This window comes from Anser anser (assembly GCF_964211835.1).
Source record: "Anser anser genome assembly, chromosome: 11".
NCBI lineage: Eukaryota > Metazoa > Chordata > Aves > Anseriformes > Anatidae > Anser > Anser anser.
In genome coordinates, this window is record NC_139732.1 from 12967409 (window position 1) to 12994034 (window position 26626).

General features: G+C 59.6%; 3 protein-coding genes across 8 annotated transcripts; 1 reads left to right on the forward strand and 2 right to left on the reverse strand.

Annotated features, from left to right (window-relative positions):
• Positions 1-4057: 4057 nt before the first annotated feature.
• On the reverse strand, positions 4058-10393 carry MMP15 (matrix metallopeptidase 15). Its single transcript, XM_083852285.1, has 10 exons — positions 10104-10393; positions 8743-8891; positions 8225-8347; positions 7766-8073; positions 7358-7519; positions 6957-7180; positions 6665-6803; positions 6235-6385; positions 5823-5938; positions 4058-5449 (listed from the first exon to the last, which is right to left on the reverse strand). Exons 1-10 carry the CDS (start codon positions 10215-10217, stop codon positions 4989-4991), a joined length of 1947 nt encoding a protein of 648 aa, XP_083708411.1. The 5' UTR covers positions 10218-10393; the 3' UTR covers positions 4058-4988.
• Positions 10394-10718: 325 nt separating this feature from the next.
• Positions 10719-18211, reverse strand: USB1 (U6 snRNA biogenesis phosphodiesterase 1). Of its 4 annotated transcripts, XR_014589214.1 has the most exons (9): positions 17991-18211; positions 17684-17844; positions 16599-16782; positions 15951-16004; positions 14079-14184; positions 13089-13172; positions 12764-12827; positions 11071-11247; positions 10719-10893 (listed from the first exon to the last, which is right to left on the reverse strand). XR_014589214.1 is itself a non-coding variant. In XM_083852317.1 (8 exons), the coding sequence occupies exons 1-8, from the start codon at positions 18104-18106 to the stop codon at positions 11183-11185; spliced, it is 834 nt and encodes a 277-aa protein (XP_083708443.1). In that variant the 5' UTR covers positions 18107-18211; the 3' UTR covers positions 10719-11182. The 4 variants fall into 4 exon arrangements, 3 of the variants coding, with proteins under 3 accessions (XP_083708443.1, XP_083708445.1, XP_083708444.1); XM_083852317.1 differs by having other exon boundaries at positions 10719-11247; XM_083852319.1 differs by lacking the exons at positions 10719-10893; positions 11071-11247 and adding an exon at positions 11610-12314 and having other exon boundaries at positions 17991-18209.
• Positions 18212-18751: 540 nt separating this feature from the next.
• ZNF319 (zinc finger protein 319) lies at positions 18752-24978 on the forward strand. 3 transcript variants are annotated; one of them, XM_083852287.1, is made up of 3 exons: positions 18752-18993; positions 19164-20106; positions 20835-24978. In XM_083852287.1, exon 3 carries the CDS (start codon positions 21216-21218, stop codon positions 22881-22883), a length of 1668 nt encoding a protein of 555 aa, XP_083708413.1. In that variant the 5' UTR covers positions 18752-18993; positions 19164-20106; positions 20835-21215; the 3' UTR covers positions 22884-24978. The 3 variants fall into 3 exon arrangements, with proteins under 3 accessions (XP_083708413.1, XP_083708412.1, XP_083708414.1); XM_083852286.1 differs by lacking the exon at positions 19164-20106; XM_083852288.1 differs by lacking the exon at positions 19164-20106 and having other exon boundaries at positions 21215-24978.
• The last annotated feature ends 1648 nt before the right edge of the window (positions 24979-26626 follow it).

Consider the following 26626-nt stretch of genomic DNA (forward strand, 5'->3'; position numbering starts at 1 on the left):
TGGCATTAAGGAGAGCAGGCAGGTGGCTGCAGTGTGGATGTGAGAGGAGGTAACGGGGGCAAGCAGCGCACATGGGCCAAGCTTGATGTGCCTGGTGGATGCGTCCCACCCACAGCAGAGTCATCTTAGCACCACTGTGTGCCCCTGCCCAGGTAGCATCCCGAGCCACAGCCTTTCCTCACGGTGTGTCATGGTCATAGCAAGTGGCTTTTCATGATTCCCTTGACTCCACAGCTCTTCCCTCTGTCCTCCTGCAGCAGCATTTCCTCTGGCCTTGAGGCAGGCAGGCAGTGCTTTGGCGTGTCCTGGCCCTGGCTCTTCCTCTACGCTGAGCCCGGCTTCCTCTCTGCTTTCCGGGTCCTCTCCCTGCAGCACGCAGGGATCCATGCCCTGGTTTTGCAGAGGAAGAGGAGGGTGGAGGCTCCTGCTGCAGCTCCTTGCCTGGGCCCGTGGGCTGCAATCCTTCCCTTTTTCCCTGCCAGAGGAGAAAGCACATCAGCCCCTGTGACAGCACTGAGTAGGCAGAAGCAGGTCTCTGCCAGCCCTGGTCTCCGCCATCACCCCTGTGGGAAGGTTGTTGCAGGATGCGGGACGCATTGGGTGGCTGAGGCTCTTCCTGCAGATGGAGCTTGCTGCCCTTGGAATAGTGAGAGGGGAACTGAGGCAAACTGGCTCCTGGCTCCCTGTGAATACCACTGCGTCTCTGCCTTCCTGCTGTTGGCCCCTGAACAGCACCAGGCGGGCTCTGTTTATCGGCTGCAGCTATTCGCACCTCACTCCCTCCCTGGGGGCAGTGGGTGCCGCAAGGAGTCGCTCTGGGTGCTGCTGGCCATGCTGGGTCTCCTTCCCGTGGCTGCAGAGGCGGCCCCCAGTGTGCCTGTCCCCTGGCCGGGAAGGGGAACGGGGCGGGAGGAGCCACCTTGCCCTGGATCACGCAGCCACAGGCTCTGGTCTTGCCTGAGCCAGGGCATTGTGGCAGGGGGATGTGGGTGCAGGGCAGCTGAGGACATCCTTTCTGCCAGCCCTGGGTCACCTCCTGCCACTCTGCAGTGCAGAGCTGTGGGTGCCAGGGGCCCCATCCCAGAGGACGCTGAGTTGCGGGTCTTTTCCAGGTTGGGCTTCTCCAGACTATTTTGGGAAGCTGGGACTGCCCCGCGGGGGTGTATCCTGGCAGGGCTCAGCCGAACGGGACGCCAATCCTCCAGCCATGGAAAGCTGCCGGGAGAGGCAAGGTGCTGGGCTCCGACCGGTCCCTTGCTGGGGCTGAGGGGCGTCCCGGCCCTCCCCGAGGGGCTTGTCTGCGTGGCTGGAGGAGCGCAGCCTCCACTGAGGGCATGCAGGGCAGAGCGGGAGCCAGCAGCGAGGCTGAACCCTGCTGAAATGCTGGAGATTGTCTCTGGCAGGTCCCTGGCTGCTGTCAGCAAGCCTTTCCAGATGGCCCCGGGCTCCTGGCACCAGCTCTGCTATAGCATCCGGGGAAAAGCTGGGGGTGGGAAGTGACGTCCCAGCTCGCCTAAGCAGGGCAGCCCCGGCCCCTGCTCCCACACGGCTCCTTCCCCTCCCTGAGACTGCTCCCAGGCCTCGTCCTCCACTGCTGCCCCTGCATCAGCAGCAAGGAGCTGCCCCTCGCCGCGGCAGGGCTGCCTACGGAAGAGGACGCCAGGAGCCTCTGGCCCTGGGCATCCTCGGCCAGCTCCGCGGCACCTCTGGGTGCCAGGTGCTGGGCTCCACCCTGCTCCCTTACAAGCCCTCAGCACCCCCAGGAGAGCCGGGGGAGCACAGCTGCCGTGGGAAATGCATCTGCCGTGGGAACCGCAGCTGCGCCAGCCTCCGGCGCTGCCTCTGCGGGGGCGGCGAATCCCAGCCGCACGTTCCTGCTGCCCCGTTCCTGCTGCCTCGTTCCTGCTGCCCCGTTCCTGCTGCCCCGTTCCTGGTGCCTCGCCTTTCGGCCGGGTTCGCCCCTTTTGTAACCCCCCCAGTTTGGAGCAGGCTGGGCCCACCCGCGGCTCCACAGAGCCCCCGGCCCTCCCAGCTGCGGCCTCAGGACTGGTACCAGCAGTGGGGTCCACAGAGTGGTAGAAGAAATGCATTTGTGTTGTGAGACAATTATATTGTTTTTTGTTTTTTTTTTCTCCCTATGTTTCCTGGGCCAGAGCTAAATCAGGCGGCCTGGCCTCACGGGGCCTGTCCTGCCCCCCACCCCGCACCCCCCCCCCAAATCTGGGGGAAACAAAGGTTAAAACCTAATCGAAAGGGAGCAAATCTCCAGCACGGCCTTGCAGGTGAAAAACAACAGCGCAAAGGCACCTGGAGGCGTGTTCCCCCCCACCCTCCCCCCAGTATGTCAGGATTTCCTTGTCCCCCGTGCCAGCCTCCCCGGGGGCCGCAGCGCCAGGCCGTGTCCCAGTGAACCCAGCAATGGCGGGGAGGGGCAGGGGCCGGGTGTCCCCTGCCATGGGGCTCCCTGGTGCCAGGGCTGGCAGTCCGGGAAGCGGGGTGGGAGCCGGCAGCAGTCCTGCCCTTTTAAAGCAATTAGCGGCGCTGGGAGCTGGCTGCAGCCCGGCCCGGGCACCGTGCCAGCAGCCCCAGGCCCGGAAGCGGGGGCGCGGGCTGGGGGCTGGTGACAGGGACGGGCTTGTCTCCCTCCCTGGGCCGGGGGCACAAAGGCTTCGTCCCCCCACCACCACATTTCTTCTACTTGTGACTGGGGGCGGGGGGGGGGGGAGGGAGGGGGAAGGGGAAACCTCCCTCTGGGGCTGTCGGGGTTGGAGAGGGCAGGGCAGAGCAGCTGGAGCCCTGGGGGAAGCGGGGTGGGAATGGCTGCTGCTCCCCGCGCCAGGCCCCGTGTCACAGCCACCAGCACCCGGCGTGAGAGGCGACACCGAGGCAGGGCACGCCTCCGTGTGCGGCCCCGTCTCACTGGGGGGCTGGGGGGGTGCAGGGCTCCTGAGGGCCAGAGGTGAGACAGGGGACACGAGTTGGGGGTCTGCTCCCACAGGGCAGCCCGGACCCTCACACTGGTTAGTACCAGGCCAGGCCGCCTCGGGTACGGGGATGTGGTCCGGGAGCAGCTCTGACCCCCCCCACAGCTCCCCAGGGCAGCAGCTCGGCCCCTTCCTCTGCGCAGCCACCCCCAGCCCCGGGGCAGCCAGACCTCACGGCCCCAGCAAGCTCCTGGCCACGCTCTGCCAGCCAGCAAAAAGCAGCCACCGCGTCTATCAGCATCGCGTGCCTCAGCCGCTGCCTGCCCACGGCTGCCCTCATGAGTAACATTTTTCCCTGGAAAAAAAAAAAAAAAAAATCCTACCCCCGGATCTAATCTCTCCCACTCCCGAGCTTATTTCTCTGATCTCCGCAGCTCCTCCGGCTTTCATCTTCCCTGACAAGATAGCCGTGTCCCCAGCAGCAGGCAGCAGGACACGGCCAGCCCTGTTCCCACAAGAACACCAGGCCTGCACGGGGACAGGGAAGCGCAGCGCTGACCCATCATCCCCCCCCCGCCCCAGAGCACCCGTGCAGCCCTCGGCTCCGGCAGCCACGGCGGGGCCCCGGCAGAACAAGGCACGCTGTGTTCCCACGGGGCCTGCCCGGCGAGGCCGCCACCGCTGCAGGAGCCCGTGAAAGGCGGCTCTGTCTGCTGCCAGCGGGCTGCTGCCAGCGGCCCCCTCAGAACTGCAGCCCCCGGGCAGCAGGGCCACAAGGAGCAGGTGCAGCTGGGGGGGGGGGAGCAGGGGGAGCCCTGGCTGGTGCTGGGGGCAATGTGGAGCCCCCCTTTGCTGCAGGCAGGGGGTCCCAGCCCGCTGCTCCCAACCCTCTCCTCCCCCTGCCCTGACACTGCGGATGCGTGCCAAAGCCAGGCCAGCAGCCCCACAACCCCTGGCCCAGCCCCACAGACGCCCAGGAAGGTGGCACCCTTGGGTGAGCGTGACACCCCCCCACACCTGCTGAACGCCTCGTGGGGGAAAGCCCCTTTGACTCCTGCCCCCCAGCCCGCCCCCCAGCCCCATCCCGCAGCCCCCCCCACGCCCCGGCCCCGCAGGAAGGACAGCACCATGGCTCTCCTCGCACCCAACCCATTTAATACAAGTACAAGGCACCCCTGCCCGCGGGGCCAGGGGAGGCTGGCACCCCAGGAAGGGGACCACACGCCCCGAGGGCTTTGTCCTGCAGCAGCAGTGACCTGGGCCGACATCCGAAGCAGGAGGAAGGGACCAAGCTGAGCCAAGGGGGTTGCAGAGGCAGCACCCCGCTCCTCATGCCAGCCAAAGGCCCTACGGGAAGGGAGCCCGGCCTGTCACCTGCCTTCCGCGTCGGGTTTCCCGAGCTCCGTGCTATCTTTAGGCACTGCACCCCCCCACCAGCCTGTGGAAGGAAGCGTGGCCGTGCTCAGCCCTCCCTTCCCCTCACTGCCAGGCAAGCAAGGGACCAGCCAGGCCACAGGTACCAGCAGCCCCACGTCCACTTGCTGCCGAGACCTGCCCGCGTGGGGACTGGGCGTGCAGTGCTGATCGCATTCCCACCTCTTCTACCACTCACACAGGCACTGTCCACAATTCAGCAGCTGGACGCGCGCTGGACAATGCAGGCCTGCTGGGGCAGAGGCACAGGGTGCTGGGGGACACACTCCTCTGCAGCAGCCTGAGCTGCTGGCAAGGGGGGATGTCGTGAGAGAGGGGGGCACCCCGCCAGCCTGCGGGACCTGGCTTCTGTCCAGCCCTGCTGCCCCCAGCTCCTCACAAACATCCTCCAGCCCCAGACCAGTCGTGGAACCGGGTTGCACAGACAGTGGGGGGCTCAGGGACACCCCTCACACCCTAGGCTGGGGCAGGTGGGAATCCCTCTTCTGGGGCTGGGGACACCAAGCAGCGGCAGTGCACAGGGGCTAGGGGGGAGTGGGACGAACCTCTGGGTATAAATAGGCTGCTGGGGAGGGGCAGGGCAGGCTCGTCATTAGCACCATGGTGGCAGAGGGTGGGGAAAGATGGGGGTCAGACCCACTCCTGCAAGGAGCGCTTGCAGTACAAGAGCATTCGGGGCGTGCCCTTCCTCTGCATCTGCACAATGACATAGATGAGGCCGAGGATGCAGAGCAGCAGCACCAGCAGCACCAGCACCATCACGACGCTCATGGTGCGTGTGTACTCGTCAATCTGCACCACCACGTCCACGTCACCGCCCTGCTTGCGACCGCCCTCGCTGTAATCCTCCTCATCCTCCTCTTCCTCCTCCTCATCCTCCTCGCCTTCAGACCGCCCACCAGGGTTCTCATCCCCATCAGGGTTGAAGGGAGGCTGGTCGACGTCAGGCCACCGGGGGTTGGGGTCTGGGACCAGCTCCACATGGCAGCCCATGAAGTCCCGCAGGATGGATTTGGGGTAGCCTGGCTCCGTTTTGAGTCGCTCATTGTCAAACTTCCAGTACTTTGTGCCTCTGTAGAAGTACGTTGAAGCTGGGGGAAGAGAAAAAGATGGGGGGGGGAAAGAGATGGAGGTGGGGGGGTGAGAGGCTGCAGTCCCCTGCCAGGCACAGCACACGGCTGGCCTGCAGATTGCAGTGTTTGCTTCAGGATCTGCAAAACAGGGGAAACAGGACTCCCTGCCCTTTGGAAGGGCTAGCTGGGCAGCTCCTGGGCTCCCTCCCAGCTCCCACGTGATGGAGAAGAGCAGAAAGAGCAGAGAAAGGTGGCCTCTGTTTCCATCCGATCTCTGCAGCACCCTGCTCTGCCCACACGGCCATGCTCTGGCCACCTGCTGTTGGAGGGGCACGTAGGTGCCGACAGAGGAGACTGCATCCCCCCTCAGCCCGTCCTCTCTTCTACTTACAGGCATCTGAGCTGAGGAAGGCGCCCTTGGGTGAGGGAGGGATGCCCACCCAGACCGAGATGGGCTTGGGGTACCCGGGGTCCACCGAGCGCGTGTCCTCGTTGAAGCGCCAGTATCTGTGGGAGGCAGAGGGACCTGGTGAGCTGGCAGGGGGCACGGACACAGTGCCCCCATCCCACAGCTGCGGACAGCACAGGGGGCTCTGCTGATGGCAGCCCCGCAGCTGTGGTGGCCCCACTTTTTCCCCCATCAGCTCAATATACCCCCCCGTGTAGGAAGCCATTTGCCAACAGCCCGCCGTCCCACCTCCACCCAGCCCACACCATCCCCGCTCCAGGCAGGAGAACGGAGGCACAGGGCAGGGGACAGCGGGGGGGGATGACCCTGGAGCCCTGGTGAGGGCAGCACGTACCTGTCCCCACGGAAGAAGAAGGTGTGCCCCGTGGGCTCCCACCAGACCGCAGTGTCAATTCTGTCATAGGGGATGCCCTGCCCGTAGGTGGCCAGTGGCTGCGGGTACCCAGCCTCCAGATTGGCTTCTCGGAAGAGCCAGTACCGGTCACCTGGGTGGGAAGGAAATGGAGAAGGCAGATGAGGCTGCAGCCCAGCTGGTGCAGCGTGCGTGCGTGCAGCCGGACAGGGAGGGGGCGTGATGCCTGTGGCCACCCCATCCCTTGGCCAGAAGCCTTAGGGACCAGACAGCAGCTCTTTGTACCTGCAAAGCCAAGCAGACTGCACAGGTGTTTTGGGAGGGGATCAAGACAGCTGGGAGCACACCAGGCCACGATGTGGCAGCACACTCCACCCCAGCCCTGCCACCCGGCTCCAGCCGCGCCGCTCACCTTTAAAGAAGACAAATCTGCCATCGTGCCTCTCATAGGCAGCGTCGATGTCCCCGGGCAGGCCCCGCCAGAAGTGCCCGATGGGCATGGGATAGTTGTCCAGCACCCGGTTGTGCCGCACCCTCCAGAACCATCGGCCCTGTTGGGAAGCAGGGTGTCAGCAGGGCACGCAGGGACAGAGTTCTGTGCTCAGGCAGAGGGGGCCAGGGCACCCGAGTCCATCGTCTCATTAGGGCCTTCCACCTGAGAACTCCAGAGCAGATACAGGGCAGGAAGGGGTCCTGGAAGGTACCTTAAACACGAACATCTCGCCCCGCAGCACTGCCACCGTGTCGAAGTTCCCATCGCAGATGTCGGGGCCGTACTGGTCAGGTCGCTCTGGGCTGCCAGGTTTGGGGGGCCGCTCTGGTTTCCCTGGCGGGCGTGGCCTGGGGGGTCTCTGGTCTGGCCTGCCAGGTCTTCGGGGCGTCACGGTGGGCAAGGGCTTGGTGGGCTGAGGGTGCCCATCTGCGGTACCTGGGCAGAGGAGGAGAGAGAACGGATGGAGTGCTTGCAAACCAACAACACCAGCGCCTCCTTCCCCCTGCTCCCAGGCCAGGCACGGTCCCAAGACCGTGCACCCAGCTTCCAGCTGGTGGAGCACCCCCCTGTCCCTCTGCCCAGCCCACGTCCCAGCGCAGCTGGCTCCCTCACCGTACAGCTGTTGGATGCCCTTGAGGTCATCCTCAGGCAGCTGGAAGTTCTCTGTGTCCATCCACTGGTAGAAGGGGGCCATGATAGCACTGGGGTTGCTGGAATGTTCCAGGCCCAGCGAGTGCCCCAGCTCGTGCACGGCCACCAGGAAAAGGTTGTTCCCTGCAGGGAAAGGCACTGTCAGCAAGGCAGCAGGGCGCCTGGCATGGGGCAGCTTCCTGGCCCCAGCACTGCACCCTGTGCCAGGGATGCTCCGCGACGGAACCAGAGCAATCTGCGTCACCCCCAGAGGAAATGTTCCGTCTGCCCTGCGGGCCCTGCCAGGCACACATCACCCAGGTGCCGGGCCACAACCAAACCCTGGCTTCTCCAATCACCTTGCCACCCCAGCCCTCTGCATCGGCTCACCAGACACATCCGTGTTCTCCAGCGTCCAGGGCTCATCTGAGTCGAAGTGTGTGTCCCCACCCATCCCTGGGCCGGGGAAATAGGCATGAGCCAAAAATCCCCCGACACCATCAAAAGGGGAGCTGTCCCCGTGGAAACCAGAGGCAAAAAGCACCATGATGTCAGCCTCCTTCTTCCGCTTCTGACGAATGTCCTCATACGGCACCTCCTGGAAGACGAGCGGCGTGGCCTGCTCCCACACCCGGAAGGCTTGGCGGATGGCCTCATACGAGTGGTACCGGCCCAGCTTCTCCGTGTAGTTCTGGATGCTGAGGGCACAGAGCAGGGCCTCGATCAGGATGGCCCAGGGCAGCACTCACCCACTGCAACCCTGCTGCAGCTTTGGCCCAAAGGGTCTGCAGCTGGGCTGTGAGCAAACCCTAAGCCCGAAAAAGCTGCCCCGTGCTGATTGCTGGGTACCTGAACGTGAGATGGCTCTGGCTCCAGCGCCGCCCCGTGAGCGCATACCTCTTCCGCCGCATGTTAGACTTCATCTGGACCCCAAACTGGTCTGGGACCCCACAGCGGGGACGCTTCATCCACCTGCCAGGAGGGCATCAAGTGAGGGCTCAGCTCCCCACCCAGGGAAAAGCACCCTGAGAAGTTACAGGTGCCACAGCCAGTGAGGGAAGCTGCAGGTGTGGAAGGGAGACATGGGTCCCACGGGAGACAGCACCCACGCTTCTGGGTGCGTATGCAGGCAGGGCTCAGGGGGCCAGCAAGCTGAGCTTTCCAGAGCCTGCAGGGGCTCACTGCCAACAGAAGATGACAGCAGTGGTGTGAGCACAAAAACCAGATCAGTCATCTCCATCGCTCTGGGAAAGGGAACTTGTGGTCAGCCAGAGGCCGATCCCTGCTAAAGGGGCTCGGGAAGAGGTGGGCCAGAAAGTCAAGCTTCCTTCTGCAAGAGCAAGAGAGCAGCTCATAGAGAAACTCACATTTTGGTCTCCTCATCCAGGACACCAGTGACGGTGATCCCGTAGAACTTCTGCATCTCTGAGAGGGCTGAGGAGAAGATCTGAGCAGAGCGCATGGTGGACATCTGCCTGCTTGACTGGGGCAGGTAGCCATACAGCCGCAGCCATGCCTGTGAGAGAAAAACAAGCATCAGGCTGACAGGCAGGGATGAGGAAGCCTTCCTTTCACTGATGCCCCCCTACTGTCAGCCCCAACTGGAGCTGCCCCAGAACGAAAAGCTCCCTGAGATGCCAGCCACGTGCACACCCAATGGGCCTGGACTGCCAGTCCCAGGAGCACCGCTGCCGCGGCTCTGCCGTCCCCATCTGCTGCTACCTCCAGGTGTGCTGGCCTCACCGGGGCAGCCTCTCCCCGCCTCTGAAGGAGCACGCCTGCGCTCAGGGACGCTCTGTGAGCCAGCTGCTGGGGGGAGCACTCCACCCGGGCAGGATGGGAGGCTGGGAGAGAACACAGGACAGGGTGTGAAGGGGCAGGTCTGAGGGGCCGCTGGCCCTACCTGCTGCAGCGCAAGGGGCACGGGGACTCGCACGCAGCCACGGCACTCTCCAGATAGCTCCCCAAGGCCGGAAGGGGCCAAACCACAGCAAGAGGCGTGCTCCCGATGTGGGTCCCTGACCCCAAGCCCCACACCATCGCTTCTGGGCTGCAGCCCAGGTGCCGCAGGGACAAGCGGAGAGCGAGCCAGGAGAGAGCAGCGGGGAAATGGTGCAGCTGGGCCCAGCCCTCGCCTGAGGCTGGGCAGGCGCGGGCAGGATCCCCGCTCCTACCTCCCTGGGAGCGAGCGCTTTTGTCCCTGCTCTCAGCTTGCAGGGGGAGGCGAGGCCGCCGGCAGGACCTGCCGGGAGCTGCTGGGAGCCCCCCGGCCTCAGCCCTCAGGAAGCGCCTGGGCTGGCTGCAGAGCTCCGCGGGGGGCTCAGCACCCCCGCGGGCTGCACGCAGGAGGACGAAGACGAGGATCCGGGCAATGCCTCGACCTCCCCGGTGTCCGGGGCCGTTCCCGTGCCCCCAGCACCGCTCACCCCCAGCACCGCACTGGGGAAGCCGAGGCGCTGAGCCCAGCAGCGTGCCCGCAGCGGCTGCCAGGAGCATCCCCGGTGCCCCTCGGCGCTCCAGGCGGCACGGAGCCGGCCGCGCCACCGGCCCGGGGTTACGGCGGCGTCGCTTGGCGGGGGAGCCAGGCCCGAAGGCCCCGGGGTGCTCAGCCCTGCGGGACCCCCCGGAGGGGCTCCTGCCTGCGGGGCTCCCCGTCCGGCGGGGCTCCCCGTCCCGCAGCTCTCCCCAGCGGGCACCCAGCGCTCCCCCCCCCCTCTCCCCCGCTCACCTCAGCGTTGACTTCGCCGCCCGTGGCCGCTCCCCCCCCCACCAGCAGCAGCAGCAGCAGCAGGGCCGGGAGGCTCCCGCCCGCCCTGCAGGGGGCGCCGCCGCCGGCCGCCATGCCGCGCCGCGCCGGGCCGGGCCGGGCCGGGCCGAGCTGCCCGAGCTACGCCGCCCTCATGGCCCGGGCCCGGGCCGCCGCGGGGGCTGCGCGGAGCTGCATGGGGGGCGCCGCCGGGGCCGTGCGGGGGGCTCAGGCCGGCGGAGCGCGGCCCATGTGCCTCGGCTCGGCTCGGCTCGGCCCGGCGGACGGACGCGGGGCGGCGGCGGGGCGGCGCCGAGCGGAGCGGGGAGGAGCCGGGCCGAGCCCCCCGCCCCCCGGCCGGCGGCACCCGGGCGCCCCCCGCTGCTCCTCGCCCGCGGCCCGGCCCCGGACTTTGTCCCCGCCGCTCTGGGGGCGTGCTCGGGCGGACGCCGGCGGCGGTTTCGGTGCCGGCGCTGCCCGAGGCCTGGGCGCCTGCCCTCTGCTCCGCAGCTGCTGCCCGGGCAGCTTTCAGGCAGCACAGCTCGGCGCTCTTCTTGGTCACGGCGTCAGGGTGCACCGGGAGCCACCCCTGGGTGCTTCCCAAGGTCGGGAGGGCAGACCGACCCCGGCCAGCGCCCCCAGGGAGGCAGCGTGGCCGGCTGCCACAGCTGCTTACTGGGCACTAACCTCTCCCTGATGAGCTCAAACCACACAGAAACCAGGAGGCGTTTGCAGGTGCCAAGTTTCAATGGAAGTCTCCAAGTCTCTCCCTCTTTTTTTTTTTAAAGGGGAAAAGCAAAACAAACAAAAAACAACTTGGGGCATAATCACTTAAAGTCTGTGCATATCCCTATCCCAGAAACTAACTAACCAAAGACGGGCGCTGGATAAAAAGGGGAAAGGGGCATGCTGGAAGCAGCAGTGAGCAGCGCAGCACTCTGCCAAATACCTGGACCAGATGTGCATCCGGAGGGGACCGCTGGTGTAACATGCCCCCCTGGAGCAAGGCCCTGACTGCCTCAAATTCAGCTCTCCCAGGCATCTTCACAGGCTGCACTGACCTAGCAGCCGATGTGCTGAGCCACCCAGATCAGAGACTTGGGCAAACGAGTGCTGGGACCATCAGCTGTCAGTGCCAAAAACAAACAGAAATCAACGTGCAGGGGAGGGAGCAGAAAGAAGGGGGGAGGGTTGTTTCATTTTAACTGAACAATGCGTTGAATTTGCTGCTTCTCCCTCGCAGTCCCCCCAGGAATTCTATTAATTTGAAAACCAGATATTGCAGGGGAGTTGGCAGACAAAGACCTGCACTGAGACAGAAGCTCCAATGGCTGTGAGGGCCCCGAGCTTCCTTGCGTACAAGTGGAAGGAGAGCGCTACACCCAGCTCACGGAAGGGCTTGCAGACACTGCCTCATTTGAAGTCTGCAGGAGCTGCTGAAGCTGGGCACTTCTGAAATTGAACAGCTCAAATATACCACAGAAACAGTTTTATGACATGAGGAGACAGATTTTACCGTCAGAAGCAGCCTCGCGGTTTTTCATCAGACAAACGTGAAATGAAAGATTCAGGACAGCACATCAGCATCTTGCTCTGAATACCTAAGAGGCCGCAGCAGACCTTCCCGCAGGACAAAGGATAGAAAGCACCTTCTCTCAAGGGACAAAGTCCAGCCCACAGTCAATAGGGTCATCACTGCACCGACAGTGTTGTTTTCACGGGAAAGTGCGTGTGCCGCTCCTTGTCTCGCTCAGCAGCAGGCACCGCCTTTCCAGCTCAGTCACGATATGAGAGCCGACACTGCCCTCTCTTGGGCTCGCCCTAGAAGGTCAGCAAGCTTCTGACGGGAAGCTGCCCTGCAGAAAAGTCCTTCTGACACACACGATCTTAAAATAAAGTCGTTGTTTTAAAATCAGCCCGAAGCCGCGCTGGGTTAGCACTGAAAACACAAGGGGTTTCCAACTTCTCTGCCGAGATTTAACCTATCTGCTGTTTGGTGAAAGAATCTGATGCTGTAATTTTTCTGTAGAGGCAGCAACAGCGTGAGATGGACACAGAACATGACCCGTGAACTCCTCCGGGCTGGGTTATGGTACGGAAATACTCTGGTGCAAGAGTCTAGCTCTGCATCCTTGTCTCTTGCTTTTCAGAACGAGGGACTCTGAGCTCAGCAGTCAGCATGCTCCAGGCCTCCTGACAAGAAGTTGGTGCTATTTCCAACCGTGTGAGACGTACTTCCTTTAGCAAGAGCTTCCCACGCTACCTTATTCCTCTTTAACATAAGGCATCTATGGCTTTGATATACATATATATATAAAAAAATCAGCAACTGTGGGATGGTTGGAACCACCAGTGCTGACTGAAGCACATCCTAGCTGCTGACAGCACGCTGCTGTAGGAAATCTGCTACACACACACATTTCTTTAGCCAGAAACTCAAACCTGGAAGTCGCACAGTTTGATACCACAAACTCCCCAGAGCTGCTGAGCAGACAAAAAGAACGTGGGAGGTGTGTGACAGCTTCCACCGCTTAGAGCTGTGCTGGAGAACAGTTCTTTGATGAAAAGCAGGGTCTTCAGGGCTCTGAAACCTACCAGGCCCTACCTCAAGGGGAAAGAGAAGAACTTGTTCCCTGACTTACAGCGGATTTGCTCCCATTGGACACGCAGAATGAGCGCTGAGTCCTCAAACCTGTCCACAATGTCCTAGAAAACACACGCAGAAGGCAGGAGTCAGTACAAGGAGGGCGGACAGGGCAAATCCCAGAAGATGGAGTCAGCAGCTGCCTCTCTGAACCAAGTCAGAGATGAGATTGTGGCTGGCAGCTTCTGACTTCCTTCAAGAGGATGGTTTAACTCATCGTCCCCGCAAAAAGTTTCTCTTCTTCCAATCCACTGGAGTTTGCCTCACAGAAAAAAACTCCCTCTCTGCTCCTCCCCTCCTCTCCGCCTGGTGTGGGGACGCACCTGGAGCTCCTGCAGACACTGCCCCTCCAGGCTGCCAGTCAGGTCCCCAACACACCAGGCCAAGCTGATATGGAACGATGGGTCCTGAAGATAAGACATGGATCAGATCGCAAGAACGAAAGGTGGCTTTGCTCAGTGCAGGGAGCCGCAGTGGGGTATTTGGTACGGTGCTGCCCTGCCTGTGGTCTCTGAGCACTCTGCAGACATGGGCAGGAGGATCCCGAAGGAGGGAGCCCCCTCAGCCATCTCGGCAGTTACAGAGCTGATACACAACTGTGCTGGGAATCAGATGAACCCTGGGCTCCTTACTCCAGCCTTCTTGGACACCAGCAGGCAAGACTGCCTGGTTCCCAGCCTCTCTGCTGTCATTTGTGGTAGCTTTTCTAAACACACAGAGAACCTCTCACAGACAGTCCTAGACTGAGGAGGTGGGTCACTTCTGGGTCCCCCACTCACTTCTAGAAACAGAGAAATCAGGGTTTGGCCCTTCAAAATCCAATCCTGTCCCCAAAGTTAGTGCCAAGGAAACAGGTTGTACTGATGCCCCAGGAAACTGCCTGAGGAAGAGGCACAAGCATCTCCTCAGTCCCACAGTACTCACCCCAAGCCCCACTCAATCCACTAGGACAATCAGGGATTGTCCTACACAGTGGCATTGTCCCCGCTGTGTCTGTGATGTGCTCTCTCAACTGTAGGCACCTGACTCAGCCCCAGAAACCCAATTCCCAGAAGCTGCTAGTTAGCAGTTAACACCTTTACTCTCCTGGACAGGACATGAAACAAAACTTACACTAGTCCCATTCTCAGCAATATCCTGTTCAGGGTGTTAACGGTGAATGTCACTGACTAGCCCACTGGAGACCATTTCAGAGCCTAACCTCTCCACTCCCAAATATTTGGGGTTGAACATTTCATGGACTAGAAGCCCCCAACCCTCACAGGGAACCAGCCAGCATCTCCAGACCAGCAGGGAAATGCAATACACCTCACCTTGTAGAATGTGGGGAGGTCAAATTCCTCCATAACTTTGTCCACCTCTGACACCAGCTCCAGCAGCTGGAAATGCCCTGCGGAGACTTCCAGTCCAATGAAGGTCCTGAACAAAGACAAGGAGAGAGCGCACGCACCCTGTCATGCTGCGGAAAGCACAGCCGTAAGCATACTAACCATGTGTTCCTACCAGGCAAAGTTCCTAGCCCTTTTTCAAAGCAGAAAAAAAAAGATAATCTGAGAAACGCTAGGCTTAAGTATTCAGGCACACTGACTACTCTGAAAAAAAAAGAAAAAAAAAGAAAAAAAACCATAAAGACATGGCAGCAGGGAGAAAACTGGAGAAGCAGGATTGGATTGCAGAATCATAGAATGGCTGAGGTTGGAAGGGACCTCTGGAGATCATCCGGTCCCATCCCTCTGCCAAGGATCACCTAGAGCGCGTTGCACAGGATCACATCCAGGCAGGTTCTGAGTACCTCCAGAGAAGGAGACTCCACAACCTCTCTTGGCCGGCTGTTCCAGTGCTCTGTCACCCTCACAGTACAGAAGTGCCCCCTCCTATTCAGCCATAACTTCCTGTGCTTCAATTTGTGCCCATTGCCTCTTGTCCTGCCGCTGGGCACAACTGAAACGAGTCTGGTTCCATCTTCTTGACACCCTCCCTTCAGATATTTATATGCATTGATGAGATCTCCCCTCAGTCTTCTCTTCTCCAAGCTAAACAGGCCCAGCTCCCTCAGCAGATGATAATATAATGCAGACTTACTAGATTAACTCAGCACCTTTTGAGACATGAAAATTCGTTTTCCAGGCAAAGGACACACTTGATGGGGTATTTCAGTAGAGCACTGAACACTACGCCCTGTTCAAGAGCAGTAGTTACATTTAGGAAAATGTAAGTTGCTACGGTTGTACAATGGGATAGGAAGTGGCTAGAAGGCACCAGCTACGAACAGCACAAATGGGGAAGTACTAAGCTGGAGAGACGTGACAAAGAGGTTCCTCCTCAAGGATCGTCTTGGTGATACTTTCTATATGCCTGTGCCTGATGGCACGGGAGGTCTGGAGGACAAACATCACTCAGGAACTGCTTCCTCCCACCCATGACTAACATGCTTTGCCATTCACATTAGATATAGCAACTTTTCATAATTGTAATCACCTTTCTTTTATTGTGCTTTGACATTTAAACTACTTAATTGTGTTAAATTGGAATTGGCACTATCAGGCTTCTGAGCTGACACGCAGGTGAATTAGCACTCTCAGAGCTATTTGTCTCCAGCCCTTTGAAGACTTGCACTGCAATTTCATGATCAGCATAAGCTGGCACTGCTGCCAAAAGAGGTGGCCCCCACTCTGCCTGCCCCAGGCTGCTCATTCCCCCTCACCCACTCCCTGAGCTGGCATGAGGCTCTGTGAAACCACAGAGCAAACCAGATCGGAGATGGCAATGCACTGGGCTGCCTCCGTTGGCAGCACTGTCTGCTTCAGCTGAGGTGAAGCTACGGCATTAGCCTAACCCCAGCAGAAAGGCCTGCCTCGGGTCATGTTGTGAACACATCTCTTCTCCTCTCGTAAGAAGACTGAAATTCTGCAGCCTGAGGTTCAGTCACCACAGAGAATAATAGGTTGCAGAGAATCGATACTGAAGCTAAAAAATTATGCACCCTGGAGCACTCCTGGAAGCGGCTGAGCAAAGCTATGAAACCTCAGTCAAAGAGGTGGTAAGATGGGGAGATTGCATTCTGGTCCTCCACATAACTGCCTGCAGCAACTGCCACAGCATAGGACAGGCAGTGCTACGCTTCCCATCCACAAACCACCTCACCCAGCCTTCTCCCCAGGCAGGCTACTCTGTTGTTCACTCACCTGGTTTTATTCTGGTTGGTATACACTTTCATTTGGTTAGCTACACAGAAGAACCTGAAATAAGAAAGATGCTTTTTCAGATAGGAAAAAAAATGAAAAAAATAACAACAACAACAAAATAAAATAAAATAAAAAAACAGTCTAAAGATGGGGAAGATACAGAATTTCTACCAAGCTGTGGAAAGACAAAGGCAAACACTTGCTCCAGTCAGACTGAATTGGTGCAACTGGAACCTTTCTGGGCTTAAATTAAGCCACTTCCCAACAGTGTTTTCAGCCTTCTGAAGCACAGGCAGCAAAAGAAAAAGCACTAAAACATCTGATCCTTGGTGGGTATCTCAGCCAGACGCAAGCAATGAAGCCAGTAGTGAATATCCACTGTTTAGAGGACAGCACGGCTCTGGCCTTGTCCTTGAAAGTGGAGTCCTTGCAGGCCACAGCAATATCGCTGGCACAAGTATGGCTGGCCTGCTGATTTGCGTGGTGCTGGATCCCAGGGCAGACAGAAAACTCCCCAGGCTTTACTGGTGCAGCACCAGCTCCCAGAGAGAAGACTTATTGTGCAGACGCTGGTGGAGCAGAGACCGGACCAAGTGCAAGGAAAGGAACGGATGCACAGGAGCTCGTGTGAGGCTCAGCTGCTCCTACCTGTCAAAGGAGGCCAGGCGCTCCTTGAGGGACTGGACAAAGGGGTTTATCCAGTGATAGCGCAGCACCACGCTCTGGGAGAGACTGATGTGGAACTCTTCCATGGCAGTGAGTGAGGAGACATAGGTTCGAGCATGGGACACTAGGAGGTCCAACAACTCCAGGAATTCCTCCTGGACTTTGTCTGCAAAGCAAATGGCAGCACAGTCAGAGCCAGCTCCCTCCCCACAGCATCAGCCACAGATCTTGGGGACAGGGAGGGAGCAGTCACTAGACAGAAGCAGCTCAGGGTGGGAGCACCCTGCACTGCCTGGCATGCAGTGTTAAGCACTGAGAGAGCTTCACATCTTCTTAAGGACACATGGGACAATATTGTCTAAAACATGTCTGCCAGCTTAAAGCTGAAGCGTAAGGTAGGAACAGTACCCCAGCTCCCTGACACCCTGCATGGCACAACTGCAAACAGCACTGCTAGTCCTTACTCCTGAAAGGGGCCAGTGCTGTGACCACTGCTCCTACCAGACCACAGACAGACCAGGAGGAGGCTAGAGGAAAACCCATGTACCCGTCCATGCTCCATATCTGGTTTTCGACAGGCTGCTCTTCACCTGCCCTTCCATTAGAGGCCTTGGCACTGAGAGCAAAGACGATTGGACTTGCTAACCCAGCAGTCACTCCAGCTCATGGCAAGAGCCATGGGTCTCTTGATCCCCCTCCTGATCCCTACAGACCTTGTGTGCATTTGTGGAAAAGGCTGTTGTGCTCTGTGCAACCGACAAGCACATTTAATGACACGCTGAGAAACAGCACCTTGTGCTGGGCAGAGGTGCCTGCCCGTTACAAGGCTGCTGCTCGCCAAGTGCTTGCAGAGGGAGGCACAACTGCGTGATGTTTCCGGGGTGACACGTGTTTTCACAGCCCAGTCTTACCTACACCCCGGCTCCTAAACTAGACGCATGCGGACTCCCAGGGCTCTTCGCGCCTTACCTGACCAGCTGGAACCTGCGACCAGCACAGACAGCCCTGCTCCCCAGAGCTCCCATCCCCGCTCGGGAAGGCTGCGGGGCAGGGCCGAGTTTACCTACAGGGCATGTAGACGTAGGTGGCCCAATTGCCCCGCTCGTGGGGGAAGCTGCGCACACGCCCGCCGTGCTTGGAGCTGTCCTCCGCACCCCTCTCCTCCTCCTCCTGCTCCCTGAACATGTCCAGCACGCACTCGGGGACGGGCAGCCGGGGCCGGGCCGTGCTGCAGGGAAGGAAGAAGCAGCGCTCAGCACCCGCACCCTCCGCCTGCCCCGGCCCGGCCCGGTCTCGCACCCTCGCCGGCAGGGACCGGCTGCGGAGCGCGGGCCTCGCCCGGGACCTGCCGAAGGGCCGCGCCGCGGCACCCACCTGGCCCGGGGGGAGGCCCGGGGGGAGGCCCGCGCTCCGCCGCCCTGCTGCCGCCCCCCTTCCTCCTCCTCCTCCTCCTCCTCGGAGCTGCTGTACCCCACCAGCGCGGCCCTCATGGCGCTCCGGGCCGCCCTCCCCGCGAGCCCCGGCAGCGGCCCCGACCCCCCCGCCGCGGCCGTGAGGCGCTGTTGGCGGCGCGGCCCGGCAGGGGGCAGCCGCCCGGCCCGCCCCGCCTCCTCCTCCTCCTCCTCCTCCGCCGCCGCCGCGGCCGGCCCGGCCCGCTCCTCAGCCCGGCCGCCGCCGCCCAGCCCGGCCCGGCCCGGCCCTGCCCGCGGTACCGGCGGCAGCAGCGGCCGCCCCCCTGCCCCGGCTCCCCCCCACCCCCGCCGGGCGCCGCGGCTACGCCAGCGCGGGGATCGGGCGGAGCGCGCAGGCCGCGGCCCCGCCCGCAGCGAGCGGGCTGACAGGGGCCTCCCGCCGCAGGTGAGGGGCCCGGCCGCCGCCGCCGCCGCCCTTTGTGTGGGCCTCGCCGGGACGCGGCGGCGGGGCGGGGGCGGGCTCCGGCCGGGCGGGGCTGGGGCCTCCCGGGCCTCCGGCTGCCCTCACGCCGCGTTTGCCCGCAGGCCGGCCGGACCCGGGCTTCGGAGCGGCGGTCCCATGGGGAGAGGCGAGGGGCGGCGCGGGCCCGGCCGCGGGCTCGGGCTGGGGCTGGGGCTGCGGCGCTGCCCGGCGGCCGGCATCTGAGGGGGGTCCCGCGGCTCCGCCCGAGGCCCGGCCGGGCGCTGCGGGAGGCGGCACGGCGAGGCCCGGGTCGCCGGGCGGCAGCGGGGCTGGGAGCGGACCATGCCGGAGGGGGCCGCGCCGCTTCTGCAGTTTGAAAGTACCTCTTCTGCGCCGTGTGCTCGCCTTAAATGGTTGCCGCTTCGTACCTCCCACGGAGGGATGAGTTAGACGCGGAGCTGGCGCTAACGAGGTTATCTGTGTAGAGCACTTGGTGGAACAGGTTGGTATTTGTTCTTCTCTCCTGGGGTTGTATGAGCTTCTCCTCGCCGTTAGGCCGGCGGCCCGGAGGGTCTGGGGTGCTGCCTCCGCTCCTGTGGCGTTGCTGCTGCGGGGGAAGGTAGTGACTGGTGCGTGCGGTGGGATGCGGGGTTTTTTTGTCTCCTCTTCTAGGTACTGTAACTGCCAAAGCTCTCCCGTCGTGTCAGACGTCAAGGTGAGCCTCGGAGGACTGAAACGGGAGATCCTGGTGGCAAACCGTGCCCTGGCAGGTGGAGCGTCTGGGTGTTTTCCTGCCTGAGTTTGTGCTGGAGGACAAAGTAATTCAGTGTCACTATAGGCAGACGCGTGTGCCACTGCTGCCCGAACTGTGAGGTGTAGTCAAGTCTCAGCAGAGTATGGGGACAGATGGGGATCATTAGAAGTTATTTTCTCTGGCACCCATTATTGTTGAGCTTAAAATAAAACAAACCCCTTCCCAGAAGACCAAAGTTTCTGCTTATGCTGGCTGGAGGCAGGTTGTTTTACACAGAAATAGGTATGTTCTTGAGGGGGTAGGGGACTGTGGCCCAGGGGTGCCAGCTACAGCTTCTTACCAAGGCCTGGATGCATCTTTTCCCTTGAGGTGTTTTGGCATGGTTCATACCTGCTGCTCACTTGTGGATTTAACTCTTCTCTAAGTTGACATCATGTTTTATTGGGCGTCTCCAGAAAGACCAAAACTTTCCAGTGAGCGAAAACCCTGTGATGCCTTAAAGCCAGGGAGTGTGTCTGGCACAAGTTCTTGTGCTCCGGTGTACAGTTATTCCACACTTTGGTGGAAGGTTCAGCCAAACAATTGCTTTAATGCTTCTTTTATCTTCACGGGGAGCGCTGTGCATGAGACCTGTGGGTTCTGTGTTTTGTCTGCGGGTAGGACAATGTTGAGGGCAAACCTTTCCCTGAGCTCTCTGGTTCTTCCTAGTCTACACTTGCCACAGGTAGAGGGGGGAACCTCACGAGTACCTCCCTCCTCTGATGCTGTGAATGGTTCATGTGCCTGATAGTGGAGCTTCATGAGGAGTTTGAGAACTGGAAGAACTGCTTCACTGGGCTGTTTCAGCTGTGCTTGGATCAGGTTGGAATCTGCTCTGATACCTGTAAAATTTTACCTAGTAGCTTTTTGAGTGCACAGCATTTGGCATACATCAGCCCATGCGGAGAGAGCAGTGAATGTGTTCACCCCGTTAGAGCTGCCCCAGCAGATGTTTGGGAGCTTCCTGTCGAGCGTTTTGGTCAGACTGTACATTGCATGTTTTTCAGAAAGAAAATGTTTTTATGCAAAAAAAATCTAAAAACATGAGTAGAAATCGTAACTAGCAAACTCCTGCTGCTCTCCCTAGTCAAGGTGGCTGTCACAGAAGAGCTGCTTGGTCAGGGAGACACCCTCTGGCCTGTGCCTCCCTGGAGGCTCAAGCAGGAGCTGGTGATGTGTCACCAGATGTTCTCAGCCGGTGCCCCAAGCGGGCTGGGAGGTTGGGTGACCAGCGAGCAGCGGCACACAGCAGCACGGTGTGTTGCGCTGCCAGCACTGAGCCTGACGGAGGCTGCTTCTTGTAAGAGCTCACCACTCAAACACGTGTTTGGGTTGGCCAGGCAGAGCCCATCCCTTTCCCTGTTGAGCAGGCCTGGCTTTTCTGACAGCAGCTTGCAGCGCTCCGGCTCTGGTTAGCTCCCCTGTGCCGTTTCCCAGGTCGCCTTGCAGGGGTGCAGGAGAGTTTGCAAAGTGAGCCGTGAGCGGGCCTTGACTAGAGAGCTGTCCGTCTGTCCTCCGAGACCTGATGTGAACTATCTTCTTCCTTGCAGAGAGAGCTGGTCCCTGGGCTGCATCTCTTGGCCTTCCCAAATGTGACATATCACAACCAGCACAGAAAAGGGCCTCCTCTTGTCTTCAAGGCACTTCCTTCTACCTTCCTTTCTTTTGTCCAAAAAAAAAAAAAAGGTGAAACGGAAAAACAGAACACGTAGTTCACAAAGAACTTCTGCTGGTCTAAAGAGGAGCCTGTGGCATCTCAGCCTCCCTGCCTCCTAAGATCCTGGCTGCGTGCTGGATTTCCTATCCTCGATTTCAGGATCAGTGACAGGGAATCAGGATCTTGGATAATTTCAATTTTTATTTTTACTTGAACCCTTTCAACCGAGAAGCTGAAGCTGTCACTGCTAAAACCCTGTTTCTTTTTCCCAAGCATGTCAGAAAGCTGGCAGCAGCAACAGCAGCAACCACAGCAGCCGCCGCCGCCGCCGCCGCAGCAGCACCACGCTGGGGCAGCCACCCTTCCAGAGCATTCCATCCCACCCGGCACTGCTGACAACCCTCTGGGCTGTGCCGTGTACGGCATCCTGCTCCAGCCGGACCCGAGCCTGCAGCACCACCAGCACGCCCCGATCCAGGCTGGAGAGCCGTCCCACAAGTGCGGGGTGTGTGGCCATGACCTCACTCACCTCTCCAACCCCCACGAGCACCAGTGTTTGCCAGGCCATGACCGCTCTTTCCAGTGTACGCAGTGCCTGAAGATCTTCCACCAGGCCACTGACCTGCTCGAACACCAGTGCATCCAGGTGGAGCAGAAGCCCTTTGTGTGTGGGGTGTGCAAGATGGGCTTCTCTCTGCTCACTTCGCTGGCACAGCACCACAATGTCCACAATGGCAATGCCATGAAGTGCTCTATCTGCGAGAAGACCTACAAGCCTCCCGAGGCAGAGCACTCACAGCCTCTCGATCCCTCGGAGAAGCCCTACAGCTGCTCCATCTGTCAGAAAACCTTCAAGCACCTCTCGGAGCTGTCCCGGCATGAGCGCATCCATACAGGTGAGAAGCCCTACAAGTGCACTCTGTGCGACAAGAGCTTCAGCCAGTCATCCCACCTGGTGCACCACAAACGGACGCACAGCTCGGAGCGGCCCTACAAGTGCACGGTGTGCGAGAAGACCTTCAAGCACCGCTCCCACTTGGTGCGCCACATGTACGCGCACTCGGGAGAGCACCTCTTCAAGTGCAACGTCTGCGAACTGCACTTCAAGGAGTCGTCAGAGCTGCTACAGCACCCCTGCACGCCCAGCGGGGAGCGGCCCTTCCGCTGCGGCGAGTGCCAGAAGGCCTTCAAGCGCCCCTCGGACCTGCGGCAGCACGAGCGCACGCACAGTGAGGAGCGGCCCTTCAAGTGCGACCTCTGCCAGATGAGCTTCAAGCAGCAGTACGCGCTCATGCGCCATCGCCGCACGCACAAGGCGGAGGAGCCCTTCAAGTGCAACCTGTGCGAGAAGGGCTTCGTGCAGCCCTCGCACTTGGTGTACCACCAGCATGTGCATGGCATAGAAAACCTCTTCAAGTGCAACGTGTGCCAGAAAGGCTTTAACCAGTCTTCAGAGCTGCTGCGGCACAAGTGTGTGCAGAACGCAGAGCGGCCCTTCAAGTGCGCTGTGTGCAACAAATCCTACAAGCGGGCCTCAGCTCTGCAGAAGCACCAGCTAGCCCACTGCACGGAGAAGCCGCTCAAGTGCACGCTCTGCGAGAGACGTTTCTTCTCCTCCTCTGAGTTCGTGCAGCACCGCTGCGACCCAGCCCGTGAGAAGCCCCTCAAGTGCCCCGACTGTGAAAAGCGGTTCAAGTATGCCTCGGACCTGCAGCGCCACCGGCGCGTGCACACGGGTGAGAAGCCCTACAAGTGCCCCTCCTGCGAGAAGGCCTTCAAGCAGCGTGAGCACCTCAACAAGCACCACAGCGTGCACGCCCGGGAGCAGCAGTACAAGTGCATGTGGTGTGGGGAGCGGTTCCTGGACTTGGGCCTGCTCCAGGAGCACAGTGTCCAGCACACGGCTGAGGGCGCCTACCAGGTGGCTGCCTGCTTGCCGTGAGCCTTCTGCCCTTCGATGGCTTTCAGCTTGCATGTGATGCTCCCGAGCCTTGGCCTCCCCTTCCCTCTCCTCAGTTGTAGGTGGCCTCCAGGGAGCTGTGGGAGAAGGGGGAGGTACAGTGGGCAGTCAGGTAGATTTTCCTCTGGCCTCTGTGGCTGGTACCCACCCGTAGTGCAGGGGTTGACGGATGGTGCGAAAAGCTCAGAGGGTGGAGAGGAAAGGAGGGAGGTGGGGAGAGGAAACAATGCCTGCAGTTGCCTGGTGTCCCCTGGACTGTAGTTCACGCCGTACCTGGAGTTCCAGTGCTGGGAGCTGGCAGGTCTCAGCTCAGCTGCCCCCTGCGGATAGCAGTCCTTCGCACGTGGCCTCTTTCCCCTGTCCTGCCTGGTCAGGCCAGCGGAGAGGGCTGGGTGACTCCTTCTGGAGAGTGCTTGGGAACAAGGCAGAGCCAGCCCTCCCTCCTCCCCGTGTGCGCTGCTTGCTGAGGAAATAGCAGGTTTCCACCGCTGGGATCTCCCAGCTTCGTTACTCCAAACTCAATTGAGTGACTTGAGAGGACCCTTTCAGATCACTGGCATTTATTGACTGCCTCGATCTCCCCTGCTCTCCCTCTTTCTAGGCTGTAGAAAGGGAAAAGCCATGGGGCCACACAGCTCCAAAATGCACTTTGGCATTGCTGCTTTTGCAGTCGCTGGCTGGCACACTTGGGAAGTGTTTTGAGCAAGCCTGCCTGCACCCCATCCCTGCAGCAGCAAGGGGAAGGGTAACAAGTGCCGCGTGCTACTGGAGAGCGTGGCGAGGAGAGTCCCCGTGCTGGTGCTCCTGGCCAGGAGCCCGGCATTGACATGTTTATTCGTGAGGGACCTCACTCCCCTGGGAAGAAGTACCTCCAGCCTCTAGGCCCCTTCCCTCCTTGTACTGCCTGGGCCACGAGCATGCCTCCAGGGGGTCAGGCAAAGGGATGTCCCGGCAACTCGAACACTAAGGGGTGGGGTGAACACTACTAATAACCTACGTCGTTAGAAATGGTCTCAGCCATCCCTGATGGTAACCCATGCGGTGCGCTGGGGCACCTGATTTGCCGGGGGGAGCCAGTTCTGTCCAGAGCAAGTTGGGAGGATCCTTCCCGGCCTGTGGGGTCAGCTCCGTGGGAAGGGGAAGGCTAGCAGTGGGTAAAGGAGGAGTGTATTTTTACCCTCTTGCGGAAGTCCTGTTTTACCCCTTTACTCTTTCTTTACCTCTTCTGTATTTTTCAGATTTTGCACAGTTCTTGTAAACATCACTTAAAAATAAATTTCCCCTAGCAAGGTTGATGCAGCCTCAGGTGTTTTCCTCTGCAGGATTTTGATGGCTTCTCACAACCAAGAGACCCGTTACATGCCAGTTAGATGCCTTCAGGGTTGAGGCGTGCTTAGTAGTTGTTCACCAGCCTTCCCCTCTGCATCTTTGGAGATGCTAGAGTATTGAAACCCTGCATACTCTAACCCCAACTGGATGTGGTTCTGGACAGCCTGCTGTAGCTGACACAGCTTGAGCGGGAGGTTGGAGTAGATGATCTCCAGAGGTCCCTGCCAACCACAGCCTTTCCGTGATCTTGGCTGGCCATCATGAGAGGAGGAGTGTTTTGGCTAGCTGTAATAAGTCATCGGCAGCCAATAAATTGCCCTTGTGCTGTGCAGGTGATTAGAGTAAGTTCAAAAAAATATCCACAGCAGGTCTAAACACGTTAGCCTTGCACAGTTGGGCTGTGCCTGCTTTGCTGATAGAGGACACTAACCTAAAAGGTGGAGAAAGGCTTTCTGTTCCATTTCCAGCACTGAGGAAGAACAGAGCAGGAATGCGCGTTTCCATGGGGGCTGGGACAGTCCAGCGGTAGGTCTGACCCTGGGGCCGTCTTCTTCGTGTGCTTTAAGGAGTTTAAAACAAACCTTGCTCTCTGCTGCCCAAGGAAGAGGGACCGATGTTCATCTTACTTCATGCTGCCTCAGAGATGTAGAACTTCCTACCAAGTTTTCTGTCTGCGTTTTTTTTTGTTTTTCTTTTTGCCTTTTTTTAAAGCAGTTTGTTAATGTTCATTAAAGAAATACCGTATAGTTTAACTTGATGTCATACTGGATTTTTTTTTTAATTAAAAAAAAAAAAGATGTAGTAACTTGGATTTTTAAAGAACTCTTTGGTTCTAGGTAGCCTTTTTTTTTTCTCTTTTTGCTATTTAACATATAGGAAGTTCAGTGTATGCTTAAGTGTAGGAGTAAAAATTAATCAGAGGCAGGCTCAGCCTGTCTTTGGAGGAGGGCTTGGTGGTGATGGAGGCCTCCCTGGCTGAGGCTCAGGTCCTGGGCCAGGAAACCGAAGCCTGAGTTTCTGAAATGTGGTCACCGTTGACAGCTCCAAAACCAGAAGTGTGCTTGTTCCTTGGAGACCCAGAAGGAACACCTAGCACCTCTGACCCAGCTCATGAGTTAGTGAGTGAAAATCTACAGCTAAAGGTAGTCGAGGACTACTCCGGACTTGCTGCGGTGGTGGGAGCAGTGCCTTTGTACTGTTTTCTTCCCTCCCTGAGGCCTGAGTGCCCCTGCAGCAGCTGCCTGCCTTGGAGCTGCCGCATCCCCTTGGTCCCAGTGCTCCCAGGGACCGCGGCCAGGTGCTCCTGTGCTCCGCTGCTGTGGGGCCGCACAGAAAGCCCTCGGTGCACCCCAAGGATCCCTGGTTCAGCGTAGGAGCTGGAAACAGCCAAGTAGCACGTGGAGCAGGGCGGGTGTGAGCAGGGCTGTTCACCCGAGGGACTGTGCCTGGGGGAGAGGGGATGCTGTAGGGAGCTCGGAAGGGGTGAGTCTGGAGTCGCCTCTTCAAAGCTGGCGCCTGGGTAGAGGCCAGGCTGCTCGGAGGCACTGAGCACTCTGCGGCTGGGGCTCCTCGGCCGGCTCATCAGAAAACCCGGTCAGCTGCATTTGGGCATTCCCTGCGGAGTTCCTTCATGTTATTTGTTAAGCCTCTGGGCTTGGAAACACCTTCATGCAACGTCAGATCAGCATTAGGCAGGGCTGCCGATGGGTCTGTGGTGACTCGGTCTCCTGGTCTTGTTTGCTGCCCTGTGACAGCTGAAATCCAGTGGGAGTCTGCGGCAGCACCGGCGAGGGCTTCATCCGCAAGCCCTGGGCGCAGGTGAGCGGGGGGGTATTCTTGCCCCTTTCACTGGCTGGCCAGCAGCTGAGTGGCTGCTGGTAGCCTCGAGTATATTTTTCTAAGGAGATCGTTTAGTTGGAAGCTGTTATTTCGTACTGTGGGTTACTGGGGGAGCAGGTTAATCTCCATGGCTGTGCCTTTAGGTCATGTTTTCTGGTTTTTTTTTGTTTGTTTTTTTTTTTTTACCACGGGGTGAGAAGTGATGAGAACAGAAGAGCAGCCGGGAGGGAGGCAAGGCGGGTGTCCCCGGGACGTCACACTGTGAAGGGTTTCTGTTAACTGCCGGGGTCTCCTCTTCAAACCAAAGAGCAGTTGTGTCCAAAGCCTCTTTGGAGTAAAACACGTTTCTACTCTGTGTCTGCGTTGCACTTCAGTTCTGATGTTTATTTCGAGAGACTTTCAGGCTTCTTTGCACCGCCTCTGCTTGGCTTCACGTGGCACTCGTCAGCATGCGGTACCTGCCAGAGGCACCGCTCCAGAGCTGGCACCGTCAGCCCCAGGGCTCTGTGCTCGTGTGTGCCTGCAGGACCTGGCTGCCAGACTCCAAGGATGCTGAA